The following is a 23,866-nucleotide window of genomic DNA, read 5'->3' as shown; positions in this document are numbered from 1 at the left end:
TAGGATGCTATCGATGGTGCAGCTATAGAACTTCTTGAGGATCTGGGGACCCATGCCAAATATTTTCAATCTCCTGAAGGGGATGTGTTCGGCCCTCCTTTTCCTGTAGTCCACGATTAGCTCCTTTGCCTTGCTGACGTTGTGGGAGAGGTTATTGTCCTGGCACCACACTGCCAGGTCTCTGACCTCCTCCCTATAGGCTGTCTTAACGTTGTGGCTGATCAGGCCTACCACTGTTGTGTCGTCAGCAAACTTAATGATGGCGGTGTAGTTGCGGTCTTCGGCCACGCAGTCGTGGGTGAACAGGGAGTACCCCTGAGGGGCCCCCGTGTTGAGGATCAGCGTGGCAGATGTGTTGTCGCCTACCCTTACCACCTGGGGACGGCCCGTCAGGAAGTCCAGGATCCAGTTGCAGAGGGAGGTGTTTAGTCCCAGGGTCCTTAGTTTAGTGATGAGCTTTGTGGGCACTAAGGTGTTGACCGCTGTATAATAAGTGCTGTAAATGTTCAACTATTACAAACACTAGACCTTATGGTAGAATATAACTGAATATAAAGAGAGTCAACCTTATGGATATAACTCCACAGTGAGAGAGAGAGACAGGAATGGCAGAGACACAGCAAGCATCCCTCTTCCTCTTTTATTTTGCTGTTCATTAAATCATTCATCATCACCCCTCAACAGTCAACAACACGTCACTCTTTCCTCACGTATCCCAGAACATCACAGGTTGAGACAGATCGAAGACATCCTCCCATCCACACTGTACATGAACGTCAGTCTGCAGTTTGCTTGGTTGGTCTGTGTTATATTAACAAATATATATACAGATATTCCGGAAAGAGAATCATAATAACAATAATTAATCATTATTTCAATTATAACAATCATTTTAATAAATACTCTGAGCGTTCTTAACCACACAAGGAGAATAAGGGTGGGTTTGGCTCACCCCTCTACCTATGGGATTGTCACCATCCCATACAAATAATAACACTAAATACACACACACACACAAACACCCACACTTGCACACACGCATACACACACATACATACAAACACTCCTGCACACATAGTCAAGTAAATACTTGTGTCAAGTCCTTCACAATCTGCACTCTTGTGACACGGACAAATCAATGTCAATATCATGGCTCTTTAACCAAAGAGTGTGCCCCTTTTTCCCTTCAATGGTGCTGTATCACTCTCCAGTAGGTGAGAGAAGGAAGTCAGGGGTATGGAATGTGGGAATTCGTTTTTTGTAGAAAACGGGTAGTATTCATTAACCATTTATTGCAAGTGGATTAACCCTCATTTCCCATGGTTCTCTTCTGCTCTCAGAGGACCTGCTGTTGTTGTAGTAAACTATCCATATAACAGAGTGTATGAGAGGCTCTATACAGAGCAGTGATGATGTTGAGCGAGAGGACGTTTGCTGAGAAACTCCAGGTTATGAGGACATAGAGTTTCACATTTACCGTAACTTTCCCCAAATTCCTTGGTTTTCCAGAAATCCTGGTTCGAGAATTCACGTATATCCTGCTTATTCCAGGAATCTTTCAACCAGGGTTTCTGGTAAACCAAGGAATTTTGGAAAAGTTATCGGACATTTTGCAACCCTATGATTACATAAAGAATGAGGGAGAAAAACATAATGTTTCTGCTCTCTTATAACGGATGTGCTACTTCTACACTACATCATTCACACTAAATAACATGCGTTAACAAAACGCAAGCACACACGTGCACGCACGTGCGCACCCACACAGACACACAATTCGCCAAACCAATAGAAAATTCTGTGCTAAACAGGTTATGGCTGGAATGGTTCAAGCATTGAGATAAATACAACTCATTCGCTATACAGAGCTGAGGAAATAAAGTCCTGTCCATTGTGCTGTGGAGCTTAAAATGGCTTCCCTGTTCCAGTCTTTGGGGAGAGGGGGCAGGATAGAGACCATTCCTATACAGGAAGATGCTATGTGGATGTGAGGGAGTTGGACATTAGTTCTATAGAAGGGGATACACAATAAGAGTGCAGCTTACGCACTGATTTGGAAGTCGCTCAGGATTTGAGCATCTACCTACCATGACTACATGTAAATATGAAGGAGGGGCAGCAGGGTTCACATGAGGGGACACCCAGAGGTCTCTCATAACAAATCAGGTCACCCCCACAATAAAACTATTAACATGGACACTTCAAGGGCACTCCCAAGAGTCAATGTGTACAATGATTCCAACCCTGATGAGAGGTGTGAATTGTCTACGGCTGGCAAAGCTTCAGCCCTAGTCTTTGGGGAAGGAGTGAGCAGAGACAGACATGACACCTGTGTAGAGAGAGGCAGAGAGTCAATGGAGTGGTTTAGCAGAATGAGTGCTACTATAGTAAATGATGAACAGGGATGAGCACTTAGAAGTGTCTGTCTGGAAGTGTAATGGCTTACATGTTCCTTCCTTTTAGAGGACGGGTAATATGTGGAAGGTTAGGAGGGCACACTGGTCACTAGGGCACTAAAGGTTAGAACTCTAGGGGCTGCAGAGTGGTCACTCAGAGGAATGTTGTCCCACACTAGGCGGCTTTGGAAGGGACACTAAGACAAGTGCTGTCCCGGATTCTGGGTGAGTACTAGGAGCACTAGGAGACTAGCGGGCATACTACAAGGCTTAGGAGTGACCACCAGGAGAGAGGTACAGCCCGCAAAAGTGGGCTTCTGAGTGGGGAATAGGTGAAGTACTGTTCGCAAAGGGATTGTGTACCAGGAATAAAGCGTGCACACTAGGAGTCTTTGAAGTGTGCACTAGGAGTAGTGTTGCCCATATACAGTAATGTGGCAGAGTGTGGCTTAACCATAGTTCTGTCCACAGAGCTGTGTGGCCTGGTGCTGTTCACACAGGGGCACAGTGCCGTCCAGATCCTGTCCATCCACGTCCATGTCCATGAGGTTGGGCCTGGCTGCGCTGGTGCTGCTGTCCCCAGAGCCCAGGGGACTGTCACAGCTGCTGCCCGGCGATGAGCTCAGGGTCCTGGACAGGGAGCCCAGCTTCCAGGGGTCTGGTCGCACCTTGGCTGGGGTGGGCCGAGGCCGGGGGGCGAACTCCAGGGTCTTGGGCCTCTCCAAGGGGCTGATGATGGTTAGGGGCTCCAGGACGGGGACAGGCGGAGCGGGGGCCTTGCGGCGAAGGACCCTTGGGAAGAGGCTGGAGGGGTCAGAGAATCGGGGGATATCCAGGGTCTCCCTGTAACCTGAGAGAACAGAGAGAAATACAGAGACCAGAGGGAGAGCAGAGAGAGAGAATAGATGGAGGGAACAGAGAGAGAACAATATGAACACTTTGTTGACAGGGATGGGCCATGCCATGAGTGTACAAACCCCCCAGTTGTGTCAAATAGGCTGGATGTCCTTTGGGAGGGTGGACCATTCTTGATATACACAGGAAACTGTTGAGCATGAAAACCCCTGCAGAGTTGCAGTTCTTGATACAAACCGGTGCGCCTGGCACCTACTACCATACCCCATTCAAAGGCACTTAAATATTTTGTCTTACCCATTCACCCTCTGAATGGCACATATACACAATCCATGTCTCAATGGTCTCAAGGCTTAAAAATCCTTCTTTAACCTGTCTCCTTCCCTTCATCTACACTGATTTGAAGTGGATTTAACAAGTGACATCAATATGGGATCATAGCTTTCACCTAGATTCACCTGGTCAGTCTATGTCATGGAAAGAGCAGGTGTCCTTAATGTTTTGTACACAGTGTATTGCTTCCTTTTCTTCAATTAAAAGCTCATAGTGACATCATGCTTTCCCAACACACTCACCTGCATGTAGGGGAAGGGTGGGTGGCCCTGGCGGGGGTGGCATGGGCATGCTGCCGTCCGAGGGGGTCCTGCGGTGCCCTAGGGTTTGGGCACGGGGGCGTATTGCCCCATCAGAGGGGGTGCGTCTGTGCCCCCTGTTCATTGTTGCAGACACGTGGGTGGGCGTGAGTGACTGGTTGGGCTCCCTCTTGAAGCTCTCTGCCCTCAGATCCAGGAGGGGGTTAACAGAGGGGACGGGGGGGACGGGGGGCGCCACGGTGAGGGAGGCGCCCACTCCAGGGGTCAACGCTAAGTCCTCAAGGTCCGAGGGAAGGAGGGATTTGGTGGAGTTACAGTCTGAGAGGGAGGAGAGGGAGAGGAGGGTGACGGAGGGAGAGGGGTCCGTGCAGGGTAGAGTAGAGTCATGGTGGCGGGACAGAGAGAGGGACAGGGTGCGGCTCGGAGGAGAGGTGCTGCGGCGGAAGCGACCCGTTCGCTGGAAAATGCTGTCCTTTTTCTTGCGTTGCTCCTCTCTAAGGTCCTGCTCGTCCTGTTGTACCTAGACACACATGGAAACGGGTCAGTTCTTACTGGCATCTACTGTACAATCTAACGTTGTATAATGTAGTAGACCTTGTCAACACTCAGGTGTAGCGTATAAACCATTATTAAATGTATTAAGAGAATCTCTACAGCAGGAGGCAGGATAGAGGTGTTTTCCCATGGTTTGGGTCATTTTGTCCATCTGGGTGTGTTACAGACCCTTCTCCCTCCCTCCCTCCCTCCCTCCCTCCCGTACCTGTAGTCTCCCCAGCTGTAGCAGGTCCAGTCCCAGGCCTACAGAGGCCAGTAGGGAGGCACAGCCCAGCAGCAGCAGGTCGCTCTTCTTCCTCTGGCTGCAGCGCCGCAGAGAGTCCTGGTAACTCATCCCGTTCCCCATCCCGGGCCCCACCCCGCCTCCCTCCTCCACAGACCCGTTACTGCTGGGCTCTGGGGGCATCAGAGACCCGGGCGACTCCTCCAACTCACAGTGCTCCTCTGTCAGAGAGAGAGAGAGACAGAAAGATAGAGAAAGAGAGAGCATGAGAGGGAGAACAAAGCATTTCATTCAGTGAAGAATCGGACTCATTTTGTATCCATAGTATGTTCTACAATCTCTTTTCTGTTGCAGAAATGGCGATAAACGAAGAGACCCACCCATTTCATTGAGGCTGGAGAAGCCAGCGGTCATGGGGGCGTGTTTGGGAGATTTGCCCAGATTCGGGGCACTAGAAGACCACACCTTGCATCCGTCGCCCAGCGACTTCAACCTGCAAAACGAAGAAGATTGGGTCAATACTATTAACTGATACCATACACCAAACATTCACCAGAATAATGTTCAGAGATGATTCTGATATGCAAATGAAAAAATCAGAAAGGGTAGCAGGCAGGTAGGGGAATGGGCTAAGAAGGGGTTGTTTTTCGGACCATGACAGTTACCTGTCCTCTCCGCCCAGTCTCTCTCTCTGGAGGGTGGAGCTGGGGCCCCAGGTGCGTCCCTTCTTTTTGCTAGCTGCCAGGTCCTCCTTCTTACACACAGCACTGCGGCCCCATGTCTTGCTGCCATCGCTGGGTGTCACTGAGGGGCACAATAACACAGGTATTATCATTACAACAAATCATCAACAAGTTCCTGTTGTGCAGTGAGCAGAACAAAATGTAGTTCTATTCACTTGATCTAGGTAGGGAATACACAATATTGGTTAGGATTATATTGACACAATAGCGTCCCCCACAATTGAATAACTGGTATTAACTTTTGGTGTGTCCTCTGTCCTCCAGTCCCCCTCTACCCTGTCTCTGTCTCCCCCACAGATCAACTCACGTCGTATGGCCCTGAGGCGGGGTATGACCCCTGGGCTGGCTGGAGGTGTGGTGCTCTCACTGCCCTGGGGTTTCCTCTTATCCACGCTCGGAGACGCTTGCACTGTGATCTTATGCTCAAAACCTGTGTGCATACAAAACAGGGAGGAATTACAGTCAAATGATTGGCAGCAAAATTCCGGTAACTTTCCCCACATTGCTTGGTTTCACAGAAATCCTGGTTGAAAGATTCCCGGAATCAGAAGGGAATAAGCAGAAAATATGTGAACCCTCCAACTGGTATTTCTTAAAAACCTGTGGATTTTGGGAAAGTTACTGGAATTTTGCAATCCTAATAAGGATAGAAAGAAATAATGATGCCCTATTAAAGTAATAGGATAAATGTTTGGGTGCAATACCCTCCACCACCCACCAGAGGGCAGACTGATGCTGTTGCTGTCTCTGCCCAGCTTGAGCAGTCTGCTCTTCTTGAAGTGGCCCTTGCGCTTCTTGACCCTGGGCTTCTCCTGGTACATCTGGTGGATGATGATGTTTAGTTCACGCTCCACGATATCGATCTCTCTCTCAGCCAGCTCCTGCTCTCTCCTCTTCAGCTGCTCCTCCTGTTCCCTCTGCTCCTCGGCTGCACGAGCCAACGCCTCCTCCCAGGAACGCAACTCCTACAGGAGAGGAGAGGGACATATGGAACAAGAATGTTGATGTAGTGTTACAGCAACATAACACCCTATCGAGGATCTTCACGTTGCCAAGGCAACAGCACTTTCCCACTTGCACTTTGAGGGGGATGTTCACAACATTCCCACATGACCGTGGGGGCTCCTCTCACCTTCTCCTTGGCCCTGAGCTCGTCAAACATCTGCTGGATCTCCAGCCTCCAGTCCTCCTGCAGAGAGTGGAAGGACTCCAGGGGCATCTGAAACATGGCCGACTGTTCGATGGCCAGCAGTCGCATTAGGATACTCGTGAAGGACGGGCGACTGTGGGGGTTAGGGCTCCAGCATTCTGGGGATGGGGATAGGAGGTTGAGTCAATATGACTTTAATGTAAATTCTCAAACAACAAAGTACAGTGGTTGTCTTTTAGATGTACATGTCTCCCCACCACCTCCACCACTGAACAGACCGCAATGCTCTGTAGCACCAATTGCCCTCAGATCCCAAACAATTGTTTATAGACAGACAGATAATATTTCAAGTCCAAGGATGGGCAAAGGAAAAAGAAAGAGGAGAGGAAAGAGGGGAGAGAGGACACAGTAGAGAGGGGTGACAAAGGAGAGATTAAAGGATGACCAGGGATAAGACGGAGGATAGGGAGAGAGGGATGAAGAGAGAGAGAGCATTAGGGATGCATGGATATAGTGGCGAGAGAAGTGGAGCAAGAGACTATGAAATCACCAGTTGGCTGACTGGGAGGTGAACCTACAGTACTCTCACTCTGACCACCAACAATAATAGACGTGAAGCTGGGCTGACAGGAAGCCATCTTGGCTCTCGTCAATAAGTGAAACTGGGCTGACAGGCGACCATCTTGGTTCTAATCAATAAGTGAAACTGGGTTGACGGGCAACCATCTTTGTAAGTGAAATTGGCCTGACAGGCAACCATCTTGGTTCTTACCCGCCAGCAGGAGTGCGAAGGGCTCGGGGCAGGTGGAGGGGATGGGCAGGGTCAGTTTGTTCATGGCCACTCCGTACGCCACGGCCAGCGCATCTATCTCACGGTACGGAACCTCTCCTGTTAGCAGCTCCCATAGCAGCACCCCGAAACTGAGGAGAGAGAGAGGGGGGAGAGGTACAGCTTAAAATCACAGGCACATGTCATGAATGTACAGGCTATTCATATATTAACTTAACACACCCTTTATGTTACCTACTATATATGGAGGGTGTAAATTGCCCCTGAGGGTATGAATAGTTGAATTATTGAAAGAACAAGGACACTAGCTACTGACTGTGGGTGTTGCATGTGCACCATACTGTCCCACAGTAAAACACCTGTACAGAGTGTTGTACCTCCAGACGTCGCTGCTCTTGGAGAACAGGGAGAGTTTGATGACCTCGGGGGCCATCCAGGCGTAGGTGCCGGCCGCGCTCATCTTGGTGGTCTGATGCCACTCCCGTGCCAGGCCAAAATCTGTAATCTTCAAGGTCCTCCCACCCAGATCCTCCCTCTCAATGGGCTCCAGGATCAAGACTGAGGAGAAGAGGAAAGAAGATGGCAAGAGAAGGGTGGGGGGGTAGGGTTAAAGGGGTGAGGGGAAAGAGCAATGGAGAGAAGGGAGAGAGAAACAGGAAGAGAGAGATAGATTGAGTTTGATTGGAGGAGTAAAGGTACAGTGCATACCACTAGCTCTATTACTATCTGTCCTCCAACAGAGGACCTTATCCAAAGCACTTTACACAGCACACCCCACCATCACATACATAGATAGGTGTGGTTATTGACAAAAGCAATTCAGGTTAAGTGTGTGATTCAAGGGCAGTACAACCTGGGGATTATCAGCCAGTGTCTGACCCTAGTCACCTGGCCATATTCCTATAATAGGCTATATCTGTCATGAACCTGTATTTTCCTCAGGTCTACACTCAACATATAGCACCATTGGCTAAAGGTGTGGTCAGACCAGTGTTCAGGTCTCTGCCTCACCGACATTATGCACTGCACCCAGCACCTCAGTTTTGAGAATTTCCATACAATGAAGCAATCATTTCAAAGTCTCTAGGTGACAGAGGTGAGTTGGCTTTTCCTGTTGGACGCCCAGCACTGGCCTTTCAACTCTCTCCTGTCCTCTCTTCTCCATGCACTTCCTCCTTCATTTCCGCATGAGGGCTGGCTATGGAAATATTTGGAGTGTACACAGTCCACGGTGCTGGGAGGGAGGAGGGGTTGTACTCACTTATCTCCAGGCGTATGCAAAGGGAGGCGGGGAGAGCACACAGCCAAGTCTTTGTTTACACACACGCACGCACACACAGAGAGACCTGGCTCATGTGACACAGGTGTGTCTCTGAGACTCTTTATTATGCTGATATGTAGCTAATGTCCACACATACACAGTTAAAAGGTCATGTCAAGTACAGTACATACTGTGTATATTGAGTCTTCAATTGATCAAGATTTGACTATATGATGTGCTTTTCTTAATCTTCCGATGCCTCCACTATCCATCAAATACCATTCTCACATTTCATTTTAGGTCAATCAACAATGTTCTGGGTTCAGTGGCATGATAACATACTGTATATGTCACAAGAGCACTTAGGCAATATTGCCTGTCTGTTGGTCAACATGCACATTTGTGTTTGTTTGTGTACGAGTGTGTGTATGTTTATTCATGTGTTTGTATGTTTCACATGCGTGTGTGTGTATGTGTGTATAGCCTCCACCCAAGTCTCATCTGAGGGACAGGGAATAGGGGACCGCTGCTGACAATAAGAAGCCATTGTCATCCCCCAGCTCTCTTTCTCTATTTCAATACCAACTATCTCTCTCCCTGAGAGGGACAGCTGTCTCCCAGGGCTGGCTGGGCCCTGTGTGTGTGTGTGTGTCTGTGAGTGCCTATGAAAGATGGAGAGAGAGTAAAAGAGAGAAAGAGAGAGAAGGCAGAGAGAGGGAGAGAGAGAGTGAATGAGTGAGAGAGCGAGAGGGAGGCAGAGAGAGAGAGAGAGAGAGAGAGAGAGAGAGAGAGAGAGAGAGAGAGGAGGCAGAGAGGCATGAATGTTGTGTGTCTGTTTGCATGCGAAACTGAGGGTGTGTCTGTGTCTGTCAGAGTCCATAAATGTGTGTGTTTGAGTTAATACAACTTTGCTTTTGGTGTTTGACTACAGTATGTGCGTTGTACATAGCAGTGTGCGTATATATGGGGCGTGCTAGTGTTTGGGTCTGTGTATCTCAGTGAGCTTGAGAGAGAGAGAGAGAGAGAGAGAGAGAGAGAGAGAGAGAGAGAGAGAGAGAGAGAGAGAGGGAGAGGGGGGAGAGAGAGAGAGAGAGAGAGAGAGAGAGAGAGAGAGAGAGAGAGAGAGAGAGAGAGAGAATGTTTACAGATATCTGTGATCAAAGCAGAGGCACCTGCTCTCCACTAGCTCTCATGTTGTCACCATTTTTCAGCTCCAGCACAACATTTCACAGCGTAACCATACTGATAGCTTATACAATATGAACTCATATTTAAAACTCCAGCACAACATTTCACAGCGTAACCATACTGATAGCTTATACAATATGAACTCATATTTAAAACTCCTTGCACACAGAACACCCAGCTGGTGATGGTGATAACTGAGTAGAACAATCCTTTTACACCAGACTGACACATTACCTACATCCTTCATTCCTATACATTTCAAAGCAATAAAATGCCAAATAATATTTATGCAACACGGAAATATTTACACATCTACTGTAGCTAAACTTGAAAAACAACACATCACTGTTTCAGTTCATACATATTATTCACAAAGTGGTAAAGCCACTGGACCCTGACCCTCATAGGAAAGCAGAGGAATGTTGTGAGTCACTCTTTACACAGAGGCCTGATAAAGACTAACCATGGATATTTAACCTTAGTGATTAGCCTTTAAAGGGGCAATCTGCAATTTCTACATCCATTTTGCAATTTGCTACATCCATCATTTTGATATCATGGATGGGCATTATTTGTATCCATAGCTCTGTCTATGAATTTGAGAGTGGTTACATTTCTCCAGCCCCATCCCTCAGCTGTTTACCGAAACGGGGTGACGGCTTTGTTAAGGTTAGTCATGACAACAGGTTATGTTAAGTACAGGTGGCTGATACACATTGGAGGTGGAGGGGCGTTTGAGGAAAGTCTAAACACTTATTACTGTGCAATTATATGCAGCAATGTACTTGAGTTACTACTACTATTAAATGGGATTGACAGTGGTGAGTGCTACACAGCTTAACCAGTTAGTTTACTTCACTTTAGTGTGGGGTGACATGTGCAGTGTCATCAACCTCAGTTGTTATGGTAACCAGAGCAGAGGTCGCGCTCTGTCAGACAGGACGCTAAGGAGCTGAGACTGAGACAGAGAGACGAGCCTGGGAGAACTGGGTAGAGTTGACAACACAGTCAGTAAACAAGCATAGTGGCCTCACTAACACCCCTATACTCCTCTTCCCTCCATTCCTCTCTTTCGATCTTTCCCTCCAACCTCTCTTTCACTTCTACCTTCCTCCCCATCCCTTCCTGTCCTTGTTACTGACAAGGAGCGTATGGCTGAGCTCTTTAATCACCACTTCTTTAAGTCAGGATTCTTATTTAACTCAGCCATGCATCTTTTATTTTATTTTTTGGGGGGGTGGGGTAGATCAGCTTTAATATTGCAGATAGAATATGGCTTCTATCCATGTAATTGTCTGCATCATTTCCATCATTTCCCTCGTTTTTCCCTGCTACACAGCTTCTCCCTGCAGGCGGTCACTGAATCTGAGGTGCTAAAGGAGCTCCTTAGACTTGACCCCCAAAAAACATCTGGGTCAGATGGTTTAGATCCTTTCTTCTTTAAGGTTGCAGCACCTCATCATCGCCAAGCCTGTCTCTGACCTTTTTAACCTGTCTCTCCTCTCTGGGGAGGTTCCAAGTTCTTGGAAGGCAGCCACGGTGCATCCTTTATTTAAAGGGGGAGATCAAACTGATCCTAACTGTTATAGGCCAATTTCTATCTTGCTCTGTTTATCAAAAGTGTTGGAAAAACTTGTAAATAATTAACTGACTGGCTTTCTTGATGTCTATCGTATTCTCTCTGGTATGCAATCTGGTTTCCGCTCAGGTTATAGATGTGTCACTGCAATCTTAAAGGTCCTAAATTATGTCACCATTGCCCTTGATTCTAAGCAATGTTGTGCTGCTATTTTTATTGACTTGGCCAAAGCTTTTGATACGGTAGACCATTCCATTCTTGTGGATCGGCTAAGGAGTATGGGTGTCTCTGAGGGGTTTTTGGCCTGGTTTGCTAAATCAAATCAAATCAAATTGTAGTTGTCACATGCGCCAAATACAACAGGTGTAAACCTTACCATGAAATGCTTACTTACAAGCCCTTAACCAACAATGCAGTTTTAAGAAAAATAAGAGTTAAGAAAATATTAACTAAATAAACTAAAGTAAAAAACAAAAGTTACACAATAAAATAACAATAACGAGGCTAAATACAGGGGGTACCCGTACCGAGTCAATGTGCGGGGGTACAGGTCTTATGGCTTGGGGTAGAAGCTGTTAAGGAGCCTTTTGGACCTAGACTAGGCGCTCCAGTACCGCTAGCCGTGCGGTAGCAGAGAGAACAGTCTATGACTAGAGTGGCTGGAGTCTTTGACAATTTTTAGGGCCTTCCTCTTCCATTCATCCCAAAGGTGTTCAATGGGGTTGAGGTCAGAGCTCTGTGCAGGCCAGTCAAGTTCTTCCACACCGATCTCGACAAAACACTTCTGTATGGACCTCGCTTTGTGCACGGGGGCATTGTAATGCTGAAACAGGAAAGGGCCTTCCCCAAACTGTTGCCACAAAGTTGGAAGCACAGAATCGTCGTCTAGAATGTCATTGTCTGCTGCAGCGTTAAGATTTCCCTTCACACCATTATTCCACATCCACCAAACTTTACAGTTGGTACTATGCATTGGGCAGGTAGCGTTCTCCTGGCATCCTCCAAACCCAGATTCGTCCGTCGGACTGCCAAATGGGGAAGTGTGATTCATCACTCCAGAGAACGTGTTTCCACTGCTCCAGAGTCCAATGGCGGCGAGCATAGTGATATTAGGCTTATGTGCAGCTGCTCGAACAGTTATTGTGCTGACGTTGCTTCCAGAGGCAGTTTGGAAATAGGTAGTGAGTGTTGCAACCGAGGACAGATGATTTTTACGCGCTACGTGCTTCAGCACTCGACAGTCCCGTTCTGTGAGCTTGTGTGGCTTATCACTTCGCGGCTGAGCCGTTGTTGCTCCTAGACGTTTCCACTTCACAACAACAACACTTACAGTTGACCAGGGCAGCTCTAGCAGGGCAGAAATTTTACGAACTGATTTGTTGGAAAGGTGGCATCCTGTGACGGTGCCACGTTAAAGTCACTGAGCTCTTCAGTAAGGCCATTCTACTGCCAATGTTTGTCTTTGGAGATTGCATCGCTGTGTGATCAATTTTATACACCTGTCAGCAAACGGTGTGGCTGAAATAGCCGAATCCACTAACTTGAAGAGGTGTCCACATACTTTTGTATATATAGTGTAGCTCAGGCAGTAGGATGCTCTCTCATCCATTTATATGCAGATGATACAGTCTTATACTCAGCTGGTCCCTCCTCTGATTTTGTGCTAAACGCTCTACAACAAAGCTTTCTTAGTGTCCAACAAGCTTTACATTTACATTTACATTTTAGTCATTTAGCAGACGCTCTTATCCAGAGCGACTTACAGTTAGTGAATACATATTTTTTTATACTGGCCCCCCGTGGGAATCGAACCCACAACCCTGGCGTTGCAAACGCCATGCTCTATCAACTGAGCTACATCCCTGCCGGCCATTCCCTCCCCTACCCTGGACGACGCTGGGCCAATTGTGCGCCGCCCATGAGTCTCCCGGTCGCGGCCGGCAGCGACAGAGCCTGGATTCGAACCAGGATCTCTAGTGGCACAGTTAGCACTGCTATGCAGTGCCTTAGACCACTGCGCTTTCTCTGCCCTTAACCTTGTTCTGAACACCTCCAAAACAAAGGTCATGTGGTTCACCCCCCTCCCCTCCCCCCCACCCCCACCGGTGTGATTACTACCTCTGAGGGTTTAGAGCTTGACGTAGTCACCTCATACAAGTACTTGGGAGTATGGCTAGACGGTACACTGTCCTTCTCCCAGCACATATCAAAGCTGCAGGCTAAAGTTAAATATAGACATGGTTTCCTCTATCGTAATCGCTCCTCTTTCACCCCAGCTGCCAAACTAACCCTGATTCAGATGACCATCCTACCCATGCTAGATTACGGAGATGTAATTTATAGATCGGCAGGTAAGGGTGCTCTCGAGCGGCTAGATGTTCTTTACCATTCGGCCATCAGATGTGCCACCAATGCTCCTTATATGACACATCACTGCACTCTATACTCCTCTGTAAACTGCTCATCTCTGTATACCCGACGCAAGACCCACTGGTTGATGCTTATTTATAAAAAACCCTTAGGTCTCACTCCCCCCTATCTGAGATACCTACTGTAACCCTCATCCTCTACATACAACACCCGTTCTGCCAGACACATTCTGTTAAAGGTCCCCAAAGCACACACATCCCTGGGTCGCTCCTCTTTTCAGTTCGCTGCAGCTAGCGACTGGAACGAACTTTTTAAAAGAAACACTAAAACTGGACAGTTTTATCTCCATCTCTACATTCAAAGACTCAATCATGGACACTATTACTGACACTTGTGGCTGCTTCGCGTGATGTATTGTTGTCTCTACCTTTTTGCCCTTTGTGATGTTGTCTGTGCCTAACAATGTTTGTACCATGTTGTGCTGCTGCCATGTTGTGGTTTTTTTTTGGGGGGGTAAGCATCCCCAAACCATCACACCACCACCACCATGCTTGACCTTTGGTATGATGTTCTTACTGTGGAATGCAGAGTTCGGTTTTCGCCAGGCATTACTGGAACCATGTCGTCCAAAAAGTTATACTTTTGAATCATCTGTCCATAGAATGTTCTTCCAAGAGTCTTGATGATCATCCAGGTGCTTTTTTGGCAAACTTGAGTCAACTTTTTGGACGAGATGGGTCCCATTATGCCTGGCGAAAACCAAACACTGCATTCCACAGTAAGAACATCATACCAAAGGTCAAGCATGGTGGTGGTGGTGTGATGGTTTGGGGATGCTTTGCTGCCTCAGGACCTGGACGACTTGCCTTAATAGAAGGAACCATGAATTCTGCTCTGTATCAGAGAATTCTACAGGAGAATGTCAGACCATCCGTCTGTGAGCTGAAGCTGAAGTGTAGCTGGGTCATACAGCAAGAATGATCCAAAGCACACAATCAAGTCTACATGAAAATTGCTAAAAAGCAACAAATTGGAAGTTTTGGAATGGCCTGGTCAATGTCCAAGACCTAATCCCAATTGAGATGTTATGGCAGGACTTGAAACGAGCAGTTCATGCTTGAAAACCCACACATCACTGAGTTAAAGCAGTTCTGCATGGAAGAGTGGGCCATAATTCCTCCACAGCGACGTGAGAGACTGATCAACAACTACAGGAAGCATTTGGTTGGAGTCATTGCAGCTAAAGGTGGCACAACCAGTTATTGAGTGTAAGGAGGCAATTACTTTTTCACACAGGGAAATTGGGTGTTGCGTAACTTTGTTTATGAAATAAATATGTAATTGTTGTGTTATTTGTTCACTTATGTTCCCTTTATCTAATATTAGGTTTTGGTTGAAGATCTGATAACATTCAGTATCACAAATATGTAAAAGTAGAGAAAATTAGAAAGGGGGCAAATACTTTTTCATAGCACTGTATATATACACACATACAGTGAGGGAAAAAAGTATTTGATCCCCTGCTGATTTTGTAGGCTTGCCCACTGACAAAGAAATGATCAGTCTATAATTTTAATGGTAGGTTTATTTGAACAGTGAGAGACAGAATAACAACAAAAAAATCCAGAAAAACGCATGTCAAAAATGTTATAAATTGATTTGCATTTTAATGAGGGAAATAAGTATTTGACCCCTCTGCAAAACATGACTTAGTACTTGGTGGCAAAACCCTTGTTGGCAATCACAGAGGTCAGACATTTCTTGTAGTTGGCCACCAGGTTTGCACACATCTCAGGAGGGATTTTGTCCCACTCCTCTTTGCAGATCTTCTCCAAGTCATTAAGGTTTCGAGGCTGATGTTTGGCAACTCGAACCTTCAGCTCCCTCCACAGATTTTCTATGGGATTAAGGTCTGGAGACTGGCTAGGCCACTCCAGGACCTTAATGTGCTTCTTCTTGAGCCACTCCTTTGTTGCCTTGGCCGTGTGTTTTGGGTCATTGTCATGCGACCCATTTTCAATGCCCTGGCTGAGGGAAGGAGGTTCTCACCCAAGATTTGACGGTACATGGCCCCGTCCATCGTCCCTTTGATGCGGTGAAGTTGTCCTGTCCCCTTAGCAGAAAAACACCCCCAAAGCATAATGTTTCCACCTCCATGTTTGACGGTGGGGATGGTGTTCTTGGGGTCATAGGCAGCATTCCTCCTCCTCCAAACACGGCGAGTTGAGTTGATGCCAAAGAGCTCGATTTTGGTCTCATCTGACCACAACACTTTCACCCAGTTCTCCTCTGAATCATTCAGATGTTCATTGGCAAACTTCAGACGGGCCTGTATATGTGCTTTCTTGAGCAGGGGGACCTTGCGGGCGCTGCAGGATTTCAGTCCTTCACGGCGTAGTGTGTTACCAATTGTTTTCTTGGTGACTATGGTCCCAGCTACCTTGAGATCATTGACAAGATCCTCCCGTGTAGTTCTGGGCTGATTCCTCACCGTTCTCATGATCATTGCAACTCCACGAGGTGAGATCTTGCATGGAGCCCCAGGCCGAGGGTGATTGACAGTTATTTTGTGTTTCTTCCATTTGCGAACAATCTCACCAACTGTTGTCACCTTTCACCAAACTGCTTGGCGATGGTCTTGTAGCCCATTCCAGCCTTGTGTAGGTCTACAATCTTGTCCATGACATCATTGGAGAGCTCTTTGGTCTTGGCCATGGTGGAGAGTTTGGAATCTGATTGATTGATTGCTTCTGTGGACAGGTTTCTTTTATACAGGTAACAAACTGAGATTAGGAGCACTCCCTTTAAGAGTATGCTCCTAATCTAAGCTTGTTACCTGTATAAAAGACACCCGGGAGCCAGAAATCTTTCTGATTGAGAGGGGGTCAAATACTTATTTCCCTCGTTGAAATGCAAATCAATTTATTACATTTTTGACATGCGTTTTTCTGGATTTTTTTGTTGTTATTCTGTCTCTCACTGTTCAAATAAACCTACCATTAAAATTGTAGACTGATCATTTATTTGTCAGTGGGCAAACGTACAAAATCAGCAGGGGATCAAATACTTTTTTCTCTCACTGTACATACACATACAAATACACATACATACATATATTGTCATGTTGTGTTGCTACCATGCTGTGTTGTCATGTGTTGCTGCCATGTTGTGTTGTTGTCTTAGGTCTCTCTTGTCGTGATGTGTGTTTTGTCCTACATTTGTATTTTAATCCCAGCCCCCGTCCATGCAGGAGGCCTTCTGCCTCTTGGTAGGCCGTCATTGTAAATAAGAATGTGTTCTTAATTGACTTGCCTAGTTAAATAAAGGTTAAATAAAAATAAATGTAGTCTCTCCCACTCTTTCTCTTAGTTAATCTCTCCCGCCCCCTCTTTCCCTTTCCCTCTCTCTCTCTACCCCTCCCACTCACTCCTTCTCCTCTCTCTCTCGCTCTGTTTCTCGCTACAGAGGAACAGGTGTAGCCTGCAGGGTGGAACTCCCCCCAGAGTAAACGCTATACAGCCCCCCACTCCCCAGCATCCCTACCAGCCCTCCACACACACAGACACCACACTGATACCTGCTGGGTCTACAAGTCTAACAGTGCAGAACACAATCCACCGCCGTCCTGCAGATTAAACAGCCTCAGTGACGAAGCTGCTCAGGCAGCGTGGCATGTTTTAACTGTCCTCCTCCTCACTAGGGGCAGGAGCTTCTGACTGGAGCGTATTCTACCTGCGATTGCTCACCTCAGTTGAATTTCCAGACCGAAAAACATCCTTCAAGAAATAGGGTGCCAGATTTTCTCTGTTGGAATTTCTATATGGTGGCAAGGGGGATTTCTGAGACAAGGGTTTTGGGCTGGCTAAAAGTGTAGGTGACAGACGTGGCTGTGAGCCAACCAGGTAGAATGATTGGCATGGCTGTGAGTCAATGTGAGAGTGCGAAGGGCTCTATTATCCTTGTAATCCAATAGAGGTCTTTGATACAGTCACTTCCCCCGCCCCTCAGGGCCAGTCTGTGGGACTCCATTTCACTTCACCGCAGATCACAGCCCTGCTGACAAAGCCCCCCACCCCACCACCACACCACACCATGTACGCACCCAGCCATCCCCTACTCACCCCCTTATCTCCACCCCTCACCCCCTCGCCCATGTCTGTCTGCCATTCCAGCTGTCGCCCGCCTGGGATCAACTCAGACTACCCACATTGGGGAGGTTTGATGGAGAGAAAGAAAGAGAGAGAGAGAGTGAGAGAGCGATGGGTATGGGAGGGAGAGTAAAGGCGTCCGCATTCTTCCCATCTGAAACAGTTCGTGCATACAGTGAGGGAAAAAGGTATTTGATCCCCTGCTGATTTTGTACGTTTGCCCACTGACAAAGAAATGATCAGTCTATAATTTTAATGGTATGTTTATTTGAACAGTGAGAGACAGAATAACAACAACAAAATCCAGAAAAACGCATGTCAAAAATGTTATAAATGGATTTGCATTTTAATGAGGGAAATAAGTATTTGACCCCTCTGCAAAACATGACTTAGTACTTGATGGCAAAACCCTTTTTGGCAATCACAGAGGTCAGACGTTTCTTGTAGTTGGCCACCAGGTTTGCACACATCTCAGGAGGGATTTTGTCCCACTCCTCTTTGCAGATCTTCTCCAAGTCATTAAGGTTTCGAGGCTGACGTTTTGCAACTCAAACCTTCAGCTCCCTCCACAGATTTTCTATGGGATTAAGGTCTGGAGACTGGCTAGGCCACTCCAGGACCTTAATGTGCTTCTTCTTGAGCCACTCCTTTATTGCCTTGGCCGTGTGTTTTGGGTCATTGTCATGCTGGAATACCCATCCACGACACATTTTCAATGCCCTGGCTGAGGGAAGGAGGTTCTCACCCAAGATTTGACGGTACATGGCCCCGTCCATCGTCCCTTTGATGCAGTGAAGTTGTCCTGTCCCCTTAGCAGAAAAACACCCCCAAAGCATAATGTTTCCACCTCCATGTTTGACGGTGGAGATGGTGTTCTTGGGGTCATAGGCAGCATTCCTCCTCCTCCAAACACGGCGAGTTGAGTTGATGCCAAAGAGCTCCATTTTGGTCTCATCTGACCACAACACTTTCACCCAGTTCTCCTCTGAATCATTCAGATGTTCATTGGCAAACTTCAGACGGGCCTGTATATGTGCTTTCTTGAGCAGGGGGACCTTGCGGGCGCTGCAGGATTTCAGTCCTTCACGGCGTAGTGTGCTACCAATTGTTTTCTTGGTGACTATGGTCCCAGCTGCCGTGTAGTTCTGGGCTGATTCCTCACCGTTCTCATGATCATTGCAACTCCAAGAGGTAAGATCTTGCATGGAGCCCCAGGCCGAGGGAGATTTACAGTTATTTTTTGTTTCTTCCATTTGCAAATAATCGCACCAACTGTTGTCACCTTCTCACCAAGCTGCTTGGCGATGGTCTTGTAGCCCATTCCAGCCTTGTGTAGGTCTACAATCTTGTCCCTGACATCCTTGGAGAGCTCTTTGGTCTTGGCCATGGTGGAGAGTTTGGAATCTGATTGATTGATTGCTTCTGTGGACATATGTCTTTTATACAGGTAACAAGCTGAGATTAGGAGCACTCCCTGTGCTCCTAATCTCAGCTCGTTACCTGTATAAAAGACACCTGGGAGCCAGAAATCTTTCTGATTGAGAGGTGGTCAAATACTTATTTCCCTCATTAAAATGCAAATCAATTTATAACATTTTTGACATGCGTTTTTCTGGATTTTATTGTTGTTATTCTGTCTCTCACTGTTCAAATAAACCTACCAATAAAATTATAGACTGATCATTTCTTTGTCAGTGGGCAAACGTACAAAATCAGCAGGGGATCAAATACTTTTTTCCCTCACTGTATATTGTGACAACATTTCGTGACGTTTTGGTCTATGGTAAGGTTTGTTTTGGCTGTTCGTGCACATAAAACATTTTCTCGAGGTAAGCCGAAGTTCGGTAGTTGAAGTCTACACCTCTTCGTCAGTGATTGGTCAACAGTAGGGATTCTTCAATGAAGTGTTTGTTGTCATTCAATGATAATAAAGACGTCTCCAGACTAGGTTTTGTTTGCTCCTAGCAGAACTCAGCTAGGCGGAGTGAACGTCTGTGCCTCACATACTCCCTTAAAAGACCTCCGCTTGAAAGAAATCTTGAGATGCCATAGCCAGTATACACTTCCTCAAAATAGTCTGAATTGATCTAAGATAACTCAAGAAATCTGTAATTAATTTAGATGTTTTTGCCGAGGATGTCTTAGTCGCTCAATTTGACATTTATCTAAGATTTTTGGTGCAGTATTTCTCAAAAAGGTTGCATGAAAACGAATCTTCTCTCGTTGAATGACAACAAACACTTCATTGAAGAATTCCTACTTTTGACCAATCGCTGACGAAGGGACGTAGACTTCGGCTACCGAACTACGGCTTGCCTCAGGAAAAAAAATTGTGTGCACGAACAGCCGAAAAAGACCTTGCCGAAGACCAAAAAACATAAAAAATAAAATGCACAAACTGTTTCGGATGGGAAGCATGCGGACGCCTTTAAGGGAGAGGGACAGAAGAAAGGGACAGAGAGTCTGAGGAGATGTGGGGGAGGGGATGGAGATAAGAGTGAAGGAAGGAGGCAAGAAAGAGAGAAAATGACAAGAGAGAGACAGGAATGAGGACAAGGGCAGAGCAATGGGAATAAACTGGCAGACAGGGTGGTGGGGAAAGGAGGGTTGAGAAAGCGAGGGCAATTAGAGAGCAAGATGGAGAGGAAAATGGAGTGAGATGGGTGGAGGATTAGTGGCAGAAAGAGAGAAGTAGAGTCTCACGGGATATTAGCCTAAAATGTAAATGTAGAGTCGATGAAAAGGGTGAAGGAGTGAAAGAGATGACTGGGGAGAAGCTTTTTCTTAATCTTGCTGGTAGGATATTCTTTATGTCTTGATGTCTCTCTCTTTCTTTCCCTCTTTCTTTCATTCACACGTTCCTGTTCTGACGCTCTCTAAAGAGAAACCCTACACCAGTCAAGAACACAAAACACTGCACTGGGATACAAGTACAGTATACAGCACTGCTCTTAATTGTTTATGGTACCATAGGTGGCACGTCCATAAGGCTAGGAGAAGCTTTCCCTAAAGTAAATTAAGTTGCCAAAATGATATAGCCTAATTAGCCTACTCCTGTTTATACAGAAATACATTTAATCATTGAAAATAGGCTACTAAAGCATGATTTGGCCAAGTTCGGTAGCTTCTTAAAAAAAAAAAAAGGTGGATTGTTTTAAATCGCATTGCCTACAGTCAGAAGGAAAGAGCATCGGCCATATCCCCGGTGAGTACACTGCGCATATTCACTCTTTAGCATTGTTGAGTCAGTGCCACTTAAAAGTGTGTTTTTGGACAATCATTTCCTCCTGTAGTTTAGGTGGACGTCATATTCTACTTGTGTCTCCCCTTCTCGTAGGCCTATTATATAGATCAGACAACATTGTTTTTATTGATCTGTTTGTCAGTGTCAGCAGAGTAGCGTAGGCTACCATGTAATTTGTAGTATTTTAAAAAGGTTCTGCTAATATCTCCAGTTTTATAAAGTGTATTATAAACTGGGTGGTTCGAGCCCTGAATGCTGATTAGCCGAAAGCATTGCTTCGTGCCTAAGAACAGCCCTTAGCCGTAGTATATTGGCCATATAGCACACCCCCTCGGGCCTTATTGCTTAAGTAGAATTGCATGAGATGTGTTTTTTAAAAGACAAACATTTTCCTGTGCAAAGAAAGAAGAAATGTATCTGATAGAGTCTATAGCCTATAGCCTACTCTACGCTATATGCATCTTGTTTGCGAACAGTGATTGAATTATATTATTAGCCTAAATTATGATTACAGAATCTACTCATCACATTACATAAGTCTTCAAATGCGACGATGCATGGAACGCTTTATTTTAAAATTAGCTTCCCCAAACTCGAAACTCACCCGCTGCCTATGTATGGTACTTTACATTAAGCCAGTAACAACATCAGCATAATGGATGCTGCACCCACAGTATCGCAGCCAGAATTGCTGCACTTTGCCTGCTTGGATATGGATGTTGTACCGAGTCTGCTCCCATGTCATTGATACCCCTGGTTGGCTCCATTCGTATATAACCAGAGGCCATTTGGGCTCTAATCCTGAGCCGTGCAGTGGCACAGTTTCACCCTGGAGGCATTCACTTTGTCTCCACACAAATGCAGCTGCCAAATTCGTGTGACCAGGCAGCCTGGCTCTCATAAATGATTGAGGTATTGAGACTGTTTTCCCCCAAGTATGTGGAGTAGGACTGTTAGTTCACTATCAATATTTGTACAATTGGGTTTTGAATTCAAGCCATATTTCACTCACCACCTCAAACATATTGACATGGTTTTACCAAAGAAAATACATCTCTTAGCATTTGGGCGATCCATTTAAACCTTTTTGTACCATCTATATATACAAACCATCGACACCAGGAAATCCATATAAATTTGCCTGGACTGAGAGTCTTAGATCCACCAAGCTCTGTAATGGATCAGGATCAACACACAAACACACTGACATACAAACACAGTCCAATGTTCATTTCACATATTGATATTAGCCTTTATTTCTCTAACAGCCTGTCTTTTTATACCTTTCGTAGGTCGACATGTAGTTCTAGTTGTTGGTCCCGTGTGGCTCAGTTGGTAGTGCATGGTGCTTGCAACGCCAGGGTTGTGGGTTCGATTCCCATGGGGGACCAGTACAGAAAATAAGTATGAAAATGTATGCATTCACTACTGTAAGTCACTCTGGATAAGAGGGTCTGCTAAATGACTATATTGTAGTTTATCCCTGTGAGGCCTACTCTAACTGCATCATGGAGTCAGTGCAGCAGTCGTCCCCTGCTTACGACTTTTCCATGGGGCCCAGAGTTCCATGACCCCAGAGTTGCTTTGCTTGTCAGTCAATATCCATGCATACCCTCTCAGCCTAGCTAGGCCACTGTCTCACGGGACACAGGCAAAAACATGAACAGGCCATGTTTCTGACCAGTAATCCTAGTCCAAGGGAAATCATAACACATAGGATGTTAACATTCTCCCTTGTTTTCAAAGAGCACACACAGTATAGCACACTCAGTGTGTACTGACTATGGTTCGTCAAGGACTCTGGCTCAGGGGACACCCAGTGCAAGGCCCCCTGTGTCGGGCCTGCCTTCTCTCAGTCTCCCCCTCACCCCCCAGTCCCCTGGAGCTGTAGGCCCAGTGCAAGCCTGGCCAGCAACAATGCCCTTCTAACAGCAGTCCCAACACACAGCCTGGCCAATGTGCATTGTGCCATCTTTATGGCACGAGCGTCTGTGTGTGGCCAAAGTACATTGTGCCTGCTTCATGGAATGAGCGTGCGAATGTCTGTACGTGTGCATGCATTCGTACGTGCGTGCATCTGTGTGCAGCTTATGCTCTCTGTTGTCACATGAGGCTAGCAGAGGGAGGCTGGGTGCCATGATTGCCCTGTTAACTGGGTACTGTACAGTATGTATGCTAGCATTCTGGGAAAGTTATGAATGCAGGGAAATTAGCAACTAGGATGTACCTGAATACATGCCAAATTCCTCAAATCAGTGAATGAGCGGAAACTCTAGAGAAAGCCATGGGGTTGAGAAGGCCCTGTGTCCTCACTATTTTACTGGCAGCCATTGGCCTCATCTCTTATCTGTTTATTGACCTGTGTAGACAGTACCAGTGTGTGTGTATGTGTGTTTGTGTGTGTGTGTGTGTGTGTGTGTGTGTGTGTGTTTGTGTGTGTGTTGCAATCTGACTGACCATTGATCGGTGTCATTTCAGACACACTGAGCTATTCTACTTTCCCCTCTATATCCCTCTCTCCCCTCTCTCCCCCTCTATACCTCTATATCCCTCTCCCCTCTCTCCCCCTCTATACCTCTATATCCCTCTCCCTCTCTATCCCTCTCTCCCCCTCTATCCCTCTCTCCCCTCTCTATCCCTCTTCCCTCTCTATCCCCCTCTATCCCTCTATATCCCTCTTCCCCCTCTCCCCCCCTCTATCCCTCTATCCCTCTCTATCCCTTTTCCCCCTCTATCCCTCTCTCCCCTCTCTATCCCTCTATCCCTCTCTC

General features: G+C 46.5%; 1 protein-coding gene across 4 annotated transcripts in view; it reads right to left on the bottom strand.

Annotated features, from left to right (window-relative positions):
• Nucleotides 1-621: 621 nt before the first annotated feature.
• The window catches only part of LOC121568443 (mitogen-activated protein kinase kinase kinase 10-like), a 31,299-nt gene continuing 8,054 nt past the window's right edge, over nucleotides 622-23,866 (bottom strand). For all 4 annotated transcript variants that reach the window (XM_045217018.1, XM_045217021.1, XM_045217022.1 and 1 more), the window contains 10 exons: nucleotides 7,683-7,863; nucleotides 7,288-7,436; nucleotides 6,498-6,673; nucleotides 6,084-6,330; nucleotides 5,673-5,795; nucleotides 5,288-5,426; nucleotides 5,003-5,115; nucleotides 4,605-4,843; nucleotides 3,827-4,364; nucleotides 622-3,246 (listed from right to left, as the gene is read on the bottom strand). In XM_045217018.1, the coding sequence (XP_045072953.1) occupies nucleotides 2,846-3,246; nucleotides 3,827-4,364; nucleotides 4,605-4,843; nucleotides 5,003-5,115; nucleotides 5,288-5,426; nucleotides 5,673-5,795; nucleotides 6,084-6,330; nucleotides 6,498-6,673; nucleotides 7,288-7,436; nucleotides 7,683-7,863 (2,306 nt within the window). In that variant the 3' untranslated portion in view covers nucleotides 622-2,845. The remainder of the gene's footprint in view (nucleotides 3,247-3,826; nucleotides 4,365-4,604; nucleotides 4,844-5,002; nucleotides 5,116-5,287; nucleotides 5,427-5,672; nucleotides 5,796-6,083; nucleotides 6,331-6,497; nucleotides 6,674-7,287; nucleotides 7,437-7,682; nucleotides 7,864-23,866) is intronic.

The sequence above is a fragment of the Coregonus clupeaformis genome, chromosome 6 (assembly GCF_020615455.1).
Source record: "Coregonus clupeaformis isolate EN_2021a chromosome 6, ASM2061545v1, whole genome shotgun sequence".
NCBI lineage: Eukaryota > Metazoa > Chordata > Actinopteri > Salmoniformes > Salmonidae > Coregonus > Coregonus clupeaformis.
Note: the sequence above shows the minus strand (reverse complement) of the source record. Positions and strands in the feature narration are given on the sequence as shown.